Raw genomic sequence first — 11,499 nt, forward strand, 5'->3', positions numbered from 1 at the left:
CTCATAATGTTTTCATTGTTTTAATACATTGATAAACTACAAAGATTACGATTTGCTCCACAATACTTTATACTCATCCTCAAAATGACCAAAGATTAACGCTATTCACAAAACCTGAGTTCAGTTTAAGTCAAATATTTCTCAGTTTATGATACCATCACCCCCATAAAAAAAGTGGCAAGTTTTGATTCAGCTTTTGCAAACTTGTATAAAACTACATTTAAAACCTATCATCTTACCACTGCAATGCTAGGAATTGCATGATGATCCAAAAGACAGCACTTGCAATATAATTTTAATGCTGGGTACATTACAAATTTTGCAAGCAGAACTATAAGTACGTCCACTGATAACCTTCTACACGGAGCTAAACTAAATTTTTTATCTTTCAAATAATCCTGATTTGGATTTATTTTCACCATGAAAAATATAACCATAATAACGACGATGTCTTTCACTCATAATTTACAAATCGGTGAATCAATGATACCACATATTTATTTACCATAAATTAAATGTCAACAACGATACAATACTAACCCTGAAGAGAAACACATGCTTACCATTTTCCAAAACACTAAAACACCGAGGTTCATTGCCCACCCGACCAAACTTAATGATGTTAGAACTCAATGAATACACACAAACTAGCAACGTCTTGGAAATAGAACGAGCTACCATATCAATTTTCTTGTGAAATTTTTAGCAATAACTAATAGATGAGAAATCTAAAAAAGTTCACCAGAAAATTGTGTGGAATTCATTGAGCACTAAGCTCAATATGTTGGTTGTGGGGGAATGAGCTTGGAGTTTTGGTGCTGCGGTAAAAAAACGATAAGTTGTTGCTGATTGTGTTTCTCTTCTCCAGGGAGAAACAACATATTTATTCATCATAAAGTAAATGACATAAATAAAAAAAATAAAAAAAAAAATAAAAAAAAAGTATACCAATGCTGAATAAGTTACTACGTATAAGAAATGATAACAAAAATAGCTCGTATATAATACTATTATAGAAATAGTCTATGTACACATTTCACAAATTTTGATCTTAACCCTGTAGAATAAAAGATGACCAAAACTTGATACTACGTGGGACCAAAAAAGAAAACAGAAATGAAGTTATACATGTTTAGCAACTGATTGAGATTTTTGTGGATGTTTCAAATTCCGATACAAGCCCCTACTCTAGAATTAAGGCTGAATTTGGCTTATCCTTAACCTTACCTTGAGTTGAATATTTACAACAAATAAAATATTTTTATTTTCAGATTATGTTAGAAGTGTACTGCTTTCATTTAATTCTGAAGAGATCTCAGACAAAATATATCTATAGCAGCAAAACTTTGGATTTACATATTCAAGGGGAGACACATCTCCCTAATAGTCTTAAATTTCCAATAGAAACCCACAAGAAAGCACATAAAGCAATAAGAATCGGGAAGAAAAGGAATGAGACTCCCTTTCTGCCTGCTCTCTTCATAGTTGCAGTGTCATTATTACCTGCAGCAATGTTGTTGTCGGTGGGCTTGATCTTCACCCTGCTGAAGCTAGACATTCGATTCAAAGCCCGATTCACCAAAGGATTTTCAGCAGCTGATGCAGGAGTAGTAGGTATTGAATCAACAAAGGCCCATAGAGCAGAGGATAATCTACTTGTTTTAACATCTTCGACAGTGCTTCTTTGATTTTCAGTGCTTTCAGTAGGAAAGCCGACAGAGTCACACACGACACCTAAACATGACCAAAAACTATGACAAATTAGGGACAGCCTATGACATTTTCTAAGCAGAAGAGCCACTTGAAATTGGCTCAAAAACAGAAATATAATGTCGTAAGTTTTAGTTTTAATTTCTAAAGCTCTCTAAATATCACAAAATTTAAACTCCATAAAGGTTTCTGCCACGCGCAAGTTGGCGTGTCAACCAGGAGCAGTAAACTGTGACGAGCTCAGCAGAAATGAGATGGGAAGCTTGAATCTCCATCCAAATCGAAGAAAGTAAAATCATTATTTGCCAGTTGAGCAACATTGTAGCTTGTGCCAATTACTATACCTGGATTTGTTAGAGAGAAAGAACCATCATAACCTTCAGCTGGACTGCGGGTGTTTCTTTCAACATGCATCCAGAATTCATCAACAGTTTGATTTACGTCTTCTGGATTGGACAACAACTGGTAACTCTGATTTTCAATATTGCTGCCAGCGTTATTCATATATGCATGTGAAACTGTTTCTTCGTTAATAGACCCCAGACCACAAAGAAACATCTCTGCATCTTGGTAAGGATCAAATTCACTCAACACATCTTCAAACTGGAGGTTCTCAATGAGATCGTTGTTAAGCTTATCCGTATTTGAAAATGTAGATTCGGTATCAATGAGATCATTAATTTCCAAGAAGCCTTCCTCATAAAAGACAAGCCCCTCCCCGCTTTGAATGTTCGGAGTGGAAGTGACCTCAGGTGCTTCAGAAATACACAAGTGAGAATCAACTGATTGATGATTGAAGTCAAAGCTGGGCTGCGCATCATAAAGCTGACTGCTAGATTGCTGTTTTTCACTTGGATCAGGGAATACCATGGCCTCGTAGAATTGATCCATGACCACATTTCGTGTTTCTTCATCATCAACCTATATGATTCATGGAAAAATGTCTGTCAGCGGTTATTTAGAAAATAAGAGAGAAGACCAATAGAAGGAAAACAAGAGAGAAGAACAATACTACGATCAGAAAAACTGAGTTCCTGGCTCTCGTTCTTTATTAACAGTAGAGACATTTAAACATGGCATTTTTAAAAAACAAAACCGAACCCGGAGTGCAGATTTTCACATATTTTAACCAAACAAGAAAAACTACAACCACCAAAACCCTTATAAAAAGCTGCGAAGTTTTTTTGGTCAGATGGGTATCAATTTATGAACATTGAGATCAAAACTACAAAAACAGGAAATTAAAACAGATGATTACATACATAGTACTGATTCAAGTACCTCCCCCTACCCGCAACAACCAAAAAGGAATAAAGGCATAAGTAAATTTATAAGAATTTTAGGAAAAAAATACTCCAGGCAGATCACACACCTGAGGAAAGTCAACATAACCATTCACATGTTGCTGGTCAAGGACAGGCTCAACATCAAGCATCCCTTTAATGATTTCATCAATTTCATCATCAAACAACGGCTGCAGCTGATGCTGATCAATAACATTGTCAATAGCAGCCTCTGGAACCTCCCGGTCAACTGAATTTACATTAAAATCTACAACATCATCATCTGCCCATTCTTCTTCTTTAAATGGTGCACCATACTGCTCACCGTTCTTAGGACCCGGTCCACTTTTCTTGAAAACCTTGTAAAGTGCATAATAGTCCTGATAATGAATTTATATCAAAATTTGACAGTCAGTAAATAAATAATACTATTTTAGCCATCAAAACAACCAACAGAAACAATAATTTTAAATCAAAATAGTCAGTTGAAGGTAATACCTTAACATCACGGCATGTCCTAAGCTCATCTTCATCCATGGTGTACTCATGCATAACCCAATCAGTTCGCTCACCACTAGGAGCTCTGCCAAGATAGAAAACAAGTGTCTTTTTCACTCCAACTGACCGAGAATTGTATATCACATTTCGATCTTTTCCAGTAGCTTTCCAGTAGCCGTGTCTAGTTGCTCGACTAGACCTTCCACCGTTGGGATATTTCCTATCTCTATGACAGAAAAAGAACCATTGCCTATCTCCAGTTTTTAAGAAAGATTGTTCTGCAGAATATAACAAGCACGTAAGCAATCAAGCAAAAAGAAATGAAAAAGTGTAAGTTTTATCAATCAAATTGAAACAATACTACAATCATATAGCATAGATCATGAGAACTCCAAAAACCTATTATTTGAAGGAAATAAATTCAAAAGGTCGCAATTAACCTATTATTTGAAGGAAATAAATTCAAAAGGTCGCAATTAACCATGTTTAACAACATATACAAGCAGATTATCACATGACACGGATTTGAGAACAAAAACTATCTACGGATCTATCATGCACTGAAGGAAACTTCAATTCGTCTAAAATGTCCACCAACCATATCAACCAAGAGATCCCAACGTACCCCAAAAAGATAGATAGAGTTCGCAGTGTAAATGAACCCCGCAAGGGGAAGAGGAACTGTTAATCAGTCTTACAACTAGGTCAAAGCTAAAAAAAGAAACTCATACAACCAGGTTCTCAGTACCACCCATCGAATAAACACCAGTCATAAGTTATAACATGAATCACTCAGATCAACAGAACAAAAGAACCCAAATAACACAAAAACCTTATCGAATCAAATGGAAGTCAACTCTTGAGGCTCTAACCTGAAAAACACGTCCAAAATATCAAATAAGCATAGGTCAAATCCTGAATTGCTAAGTACTGTGCATAATATTCACAGCAAGGAGATCTAAACATTCATACTCAAATCAACACCAAAAAACCGATCAAACAAAACCAAAAACATAAACATAACCAGCAAACAAAATAAAAAACATAAACATAACCAACCCAAAAAAATAACAATCAGCAATCAGAAAAACATAAAAGGGTATTAAGAGTGAAGAGCAAGAACAAATACCTGGCAAATCCTCAGGATCCCACTTGTACACATCGGTTTCTTTGATAACGTTGAACTTCAACTTCTTCCCACAAATCTTCCTTTTCAGATAATACATCACCAACTCCTCATCTGTAGGATGAAAGCGGAAACCGGGCATCGACGACATCACCTCACTGAAACAATCAGCAGAAGCAGATTCCGAAACTGCACCCATCTCGATCAGAAGACAAAAATAACAACACTCGATTACCCAGCACCAAAAATCGAAACTTTTTCGATCAAAACCAAAAACCCACAACAATATTGACTGATTCAAGCCTTAGATAGTTGGAATTGACGATCGAATAGTAGAATCAAAAAATAGAAACCCTAATTAAAAAATCAAATTTCTCACCCCAAAGAAATAACAAAACAAAAAAATCAAGCTTTTTGAATAAATAAGTGGTGTAACAAAAAACCCACAACAAAATAATAGGATCGAACCTCTGGGTACGAGGATTCGAAGATTAGGTTGTCGTGAAACAAAAAAAGAAACCCCAAAATATCGAGAGAGAAAATGGATGAAAAATAACAGGGTATGAAGGTTATTGTAAGGTGAAAGATTTGGGATAGTGTTATGGTCAAAGAAGGAAGCTAAAGGAAGTAGTTGGAAGTTTCCTACGAAATGAGGAAGAATGATTCAGTGCCTTTGAGTGAGGTAGTGACTAGTGAGTTTGCGAGCTTGTTGGTGATTGCGTGGGCTTCAAGCTTTTGGATCATAGGTTTTGGAGGGTCATTAAGGGGTAGTGGTTTGAGAAATATGGGTTACATGTGAGATTTGGTGTATGTGATTGGAGTATTTTGTGTGTGTGTGTGTGTGAACGCTACTTTTTCTTCGGATCTCACATTTTCATTATCTGTGGGTATGAATTTTGGATACAATATAATTTTTTTTAAAAAAATACAATTTTGATATGGTAACAAAATTTTGTAAAAATCTATCAAAATTTTGTGAAAATCTTAGATTGATGTAAAATATTATAACCAAATAGACATTGATTATTTCTCATTAATTTACATTTATAATAGCAATAATGATAATTGTGATCACAATTTACAAAATAAAAATTGTGATTATGGAAATTGTTACGAAGCTTCTCTTTGTTTGCGAGGAAGAGAGTTTCTTCAAAAAAGATGTATTTGATTATGTAATTTTATACTCCCTCTGTCCCATTTTACATGACCCAATTTAAAAATGTGTATTATCCACACATCATGTTTTTACCTTATTTTTCTACTAATATATACAGACAAAATATAATATATAAGATGTTGGATTCGTCTCGATAAATATTTGCCAAATATCAAATTTTCATAATTTTTTAATAGAATATTAAAGATATTTAAGTTCAAAAATGTGCATTAGTATACGTGACATAGTCAACTAGGTCACATAATATGGGACGGGGGAGTAGCAACTATGAGGAACGATATTTGTACAACCAATCCTAAACAACTTTTGTGACAGTCACTTTTCCTCTCTTCTTATTGAATAAAAACAATAGAGAGAATGGGAGAGAATAAAAACACATGTAAGTATGAGAGAGAGTTGTTTCAAAAGTTCTCAAAACATATATAATATAATATAATAAAATAAAAATACAACAACAAAAATAAAAACAAATCATCACATAGTTTTATTCCACTATTTTACAAAATGCCAAAATGTAAAGAAAACAACACAAATTCAATGTATATTTTTTCTCGAGTATCATTTCAACTTTTCTTTTCATTTGCTTTTTCATTTTTCCATTTTGAGCTCTAAAGACCGCATGTAGGAAGTTATTTTCTGCATTTTTTTGGAATCTCAATCCTTACCATTTTGGCACCCTCTCCAGAGTCCTTGCATGGAAAAGAGGGGTACAATTTGTCATTGGATCTTCACTACAACAAGTTTTGGCATCTCTTCACGCAACAAAGATCTTAACCTAGTACGTGACTATAAATACGAACACCCAATTTTGCAACCCAACAATCAACCTTAACTTCCTCTTCAAACAAAACACGTTCAAAAAAACTATTAATCATCCTATTTCAAATTAAAAAATCACCAACAAAAACACTAGCAAAACTGAAAGAGAAGCAGAAAAGGAATCCCCAAGGGTGATGTAGTCGCAACCCTTGTTGTGATGTGTGTGCCAGTCAGTCCCTTCATGTTGGTTTTTGGTCGTTGTTTCTTCCCTCCGTCAAATACAACACCATTGTAATATATCCCAACATCGCCATGGCTTTCCTCTTTCAATTGGTTCATTTTTAAGTGATGGAGTATCAATCGGAAGAACATGTTTTAGTTTGTTTATACCACATATTTTTACCCGGATTGTGTCGTGAAGACAACAACGTAAGTATCTATAATAGTTATTCGATTCGTTCTTTGTGCAACTTACACATCATGCATTACATTTTGAACAAGCGTGTCTGTTCTGGAAAGAACAAATACAGTAGTTACTGTAAAATCTAACGGTGAAAGAGAGAGGGTGATTAACATTGTCACTAACTCACTCTTAGAGCTGATCAAGTCAAAATTACGAAACTGATGCTTATTGTTGTATTTGTGGCATAGTCAAATACAAAGAGATAATATCAAGATGAATGTTAAGATTTGTTAATAGATTATGAAAATGGTTTCCCTAAAAAAAAAAGATTGTGGAATTATGGTTAATCCATTACATTCATCTATTTTAACACACACACCTAAATACTCTAAAATGGGTGACATATTATCCATACTCTTATTATGTATATGAGTTGTTTTTTAAGTTTTATTCTAAACAAATGATTAAGGGAAATTTTTATTTACCTATCAATAAAAGGCAGGTAACAATGTCCACGTTGAGTTGGTCCAATCAAAATCATGTATTTATATCACATTAAAAACAATAGAAAACACATAAATAACTTTGATTGGTGCCAACTCAGCATGTGTTGTTACCCATCTTTTATTGATGGATAAAGAAGTTGTCAACAATGATTACCAATGATTAATAAATACACTTGAGATACATAGTTGATAGAGAAATGATATTTGAACATCCATTTTGTCACAACTTTTATGACAATTTTCTCTCTCATATTCACATCATATTTTCATTTTCTCTCTCCAATGCTTTGATTTTTGTGCCTAGACCTCACATTTCTTTGTATATTTTGGTTGTCCCACAAGTTGTCCGTAAAATGGTTGTTCAAATAACACTCCTCTATATAGAAATATTAAGGTACTTGATTTGAGAAAAGAAACAAAGGAAAATAACAAATAAGTGTTGTTTGTGGGTTGGACTTTGCGTGCTTTCCCGTTTCGAACGGGTTGAGTTGAGCAGAGTAAACACACGAATCAAACAGGTCGGTCGGTGTATTTAGATTTTTTTCACTCAATTAACTCCTAATGTGTTGGTGACGGTGTGCATAATGTGAGACACAACTAGGAATCCTTTAAATTAAAGTTTGTATCGAGTTAGTCTTTTTAATGTGGTGACGACAGAGAAGTAAGCAAAATTAATGTTTTGGGGCTTAATTGACACCTCTATATGTTGATAGTTTGATAATGAGGTGCAAATGATGTTGGTCTTCAAACAAATGATGTATTATGGGATGATATTGTAAAAGTATAATTGTGAAAATTAGCTCTGTAACATATTTGAACTATGAAAATCGATCTTGTAAAAGAAAACACAGATTTTGCTCCATAATTTGAGATTTTTTCATTTTTGGCCTCCCTACTTCCTACTTGTAAACATAAAGTCCAGAAAGTGAGCTGGAGTTATTTATTTTTTTGCATGAATGTTTAGAACGTTAAAATATGATCATCATTTAAAAATTATAATTTTTTGACAAAGGATAGATTAATTATGAATTTTTAAAGCGGCGAAAATTAAAAAACACAACAACGAAAATTTCAACCTAGAAATTTTCTTTCTTTCTTCATACATATATATAACAATATAGAGACATCATCTGCAAAGTTTCATATAATTCTGAGCGTGCCTCGATTTATTTTGATTTTTCAAACAAAACATGCTAAATTACAATTTTGCTTCGAGTAAGCATATACTCGCATGTCAAATTTTGTTCCCAAATTTTCCTAACATGTATATAACATCATAAGAACCTCCACCACTAAATTTTGGAGTTTTTAAATGTGGAAAAAATTAATTATGAATTTTTATTCTCCATAATTATGAATTTGTTAAAAAAATTCATAATTAATTCGCCCCTCAATTAAAAGCTCTAAAATTTTGTGGTGAGGATTCTTATGATATGCCTACTCGAAAAAGGAACACAATTTGCAAAATAAGAAACACAGTTTCATCCATGAGTATATGCCTACTCAAAGCAAAATTGCACGTTTTTTTTGTTGCTAAAAATCAAAATAAATCGAGACATGTTGGTAATACTACGAACTTTACAAATCTTCTCTAAGTATTTTTATAGAAGCGTATACAAAACCAACTCAAAATTTGATTTCTAGGATGAGATTTCAGATGTTTTACGTTTTAACTTTTTGTCGCTTAAAAAATTTATAATTAATTATTCCTTTGGCTCAAAATTTTAATTTTATATGGAAAGTTGTATTTTATACGAGCAACTAAATAACTATATAATATGTTAAAAAATCTATATATGTGATATATATTATTTAAAAATTACAAATCTACCCTTGCAAGAAAACTATATTTATTAAAATTCATTTTGGCTTGTTCAATTTTTTTTTTTATACAATTTAAATTAATATTTTTATTCTTATAATTTTAATATTTTTGATTTTTTATATTATATAAATTACATATTTGCTCTTGTGTAAAAAAAACCATACATATTTTAAAAAATTAATTATTAATATTTTTAATTTAATAACATTTTTTAGTTTTATTTTATTAGATTTCTTTATTATAAATTTTATTTTATAGGGGTAAATCTGTAAATTATTTTCTTACCATATTCTTGCTGGTTCTAACCCATCACATACTCATGATAGAAATTGTAAATAATGAGGCATGATATGATAATTACAAGATTAACTTATCATATTCTGATGTACCATCAAACACTACACTAGATACGATACATTTATCATATCTTATCTTTTATCCTGACCACCAAACGAGCAGTCTAGAATTCCATATCCAAACCTCGTTTATCCATGATTTGACATCAGCTACTGCTTTCCTTACGTGTTTCATTCAAATTTTGATATTTTCGCAGTTATGTTAATACTATTATAAGAATCTCTTCATTTTTTTTTTAACAAAAAATGAAGTAAATATGAGTTTTTTTATATATATATTTTGCGGTTAAAAATTCTTATTTAGTTCATGTTTTGTTAAAAATTCATATTATTTTAAGAGAAATTTTTATAATATTCTAAACTTTTTTACAAAAACACAACTATTTAATAAATTTAAAAAATACATTTTTGTTTATAACAGTGATAGGAGAGCCACATATAGCTCTATGCGGGCTTTTGCCCCCACAAAGAAACAACAAAGTGTGAAACAAGGTACTTTGTCCGTCCTATAATAATTTAGTCAATTGCAAAAAAAAAAAAATGTCTCAAAATAAATGAGTCATTTCACTTTTCAATACAATATTAATTACTTTTTCCTCTTTACAACTCTAATTAATATTATTTTTATTACTCTCAATTCAATATATTCAACTTTGCATTTATGATAGTGGAGAACACACCAATACTTAACAAAAACACATAAAACTATTTTCTCTCTCTTTCATCTATACATTTTTCTTAATATGTGTGAAATGAGCTTTTGGCTTAATTAATCTGAGACGGAGGGAGTAATTGATGCTAAAGTTTATGTTGTTGAGAGCACAAAAGCTACACTTCATGATTGACAAGATGCATGTAGGATATGTAATACATCTCGTGCATAGCCGCGACAAGAAAGAAATGTTAAATGGATCAAAGCAGCTGAGGGGAGATTTAAGTGCTATATTGATGTTTTTTCTCCCAGCTTTCTAATAGGGTGGAAATATGAGGTTGTATAAGGGATTATACATAAACTTTTGTTTTGACAAAAACTGAATAATTTACTCCAGTATGCGAGATACATGTTGGTGAAACTCTTGGCTTGATATTAGCTTTAGAATGAGTTTATCAATTACACTTGGGACATATCTTTTTCTGAAATTGATGCAAAAAAAAAAATGATGAATGATTTTTCAACTGCACATCATAATGCTATAAAGTTTGGAATGATTATTCATAATTGTAAAACTATCTTTGAACAATATTATATCAACTTCCGTATTGAGTTTGTGAGGAGACAAAAAATGAGACATCTCATAAATTACGACCACATTCTCAGCTAATTTTCAGATTTTGGTAGAAATATGATATTGCATTGAACGAATTTTAAGTAAAAAAAATGCCATAAGTTTGCTTTGTAAAAAAAAAGTAACCAAGAATACCGCACACTAAATTTGTGAATTGTGTTCTTAAAAAAAAAAACTTGTGAATTGTGACGCGCTTTGTCTTTTCAAGTTTTAGTTTGGAAAATAAGAGTTACCTTTTTTTACATGCAAATGATAAACATAATATTACAACTTTTGTAGGTTGTGGTCGGGGTTCGAATCCCGAACTTTGCATATATTATGCATTGTTACAACTATAATTATAATATAACTTTATAAAAAATACATTAATTAAAATATGAAAAAATTAAAAGATAAATTTGTATTATTATCGCAGCATTAAAAAAATAGAAAATACTAGAACCAAAAATGAAAATACTCAAAAAGTTAGAAAATATGGACAATAGAATATTTGAACGGTAGTGATTGAAGGATATTGTGACCCTAATCACGATCTTACAAAACGTGTCTTTCACAATTTCCTACGAACAA

At 32.0% G+C, this 11,499-nt stretch overlaps 1 protein-coding gene across 1 annotated transcript; it reads right to left on the reverse strand.

Annotated features, from left to right (window-relative positions):
- Window positions 1–979: 979 nt before the first annotated feature.
- On the reverse strand, window positions 980–5,378 carry LOC25485018 (NAC domain-containing protein 17). The gene is made up of 5 exons (XM_013614117.2): window positions 4,621–5,378; window positions 3,492–3,769; window positions 3,083–3,373; window positions 2,055–2,631; window positions 980–1,734 (listed from the first exon to the last, which is right to left on the reverse strand). The coding sequence occupies exons 1-5, from the start codon at window positions 4,814–4,816 to the stop codon at window positions 1,361–1,363; spliced, it is 1,716 nt and encodes a 571-aa protein (XP_013469571.1). The 5' UTR covers window positions 4,817–5,378; the 3' UTR covers window positions 980–1,360.
- Between the last annotated feature and the right edge of the window lie 6,121 nt (window positions 5,379–11,499).

This window comes from Medicago truncatula, chromosome 1, assembly GCF_003473485.1.
Source record: "Medicago truncatula cultivar Jemalong A17 chromosome 1, MtrunA17r5.0-ANR, whole genome shotgun sequence".
NCBI classification, from domain to species: domain Eukaryota; kingdom Viridiplantae; phylum Streptophyta; class Magnoliopsida; order Fabales; family Fabaceae; genus Medicago; species Medicago truncatula.

Excerpts from the sequence above, each read along its gene's own strand:
- LOC25485018 (XM_013614117.2), bottom strand. The coding sequence starts at position 4,816 with ATGGGTGCAGTTTCGGAATCTGCTTCTGCTGATTGTTTCAGTGAGGTG. Across the intron at positions 3,374-3,491 it reads GGACATGCCGTGATGTTAAG|GACTATTATGCACTTTACAA; the intron begins GTATTACCTTCA and ends ATTCATTATCAG. Across the intron at positions 1,735-2,054 it reads TTTCTCTCTAACAAATCCAG|GTGTCGTGTGTGACTCTGTC; the intron begins GTATAGTAATTG and ends GGTCATGTTTAG.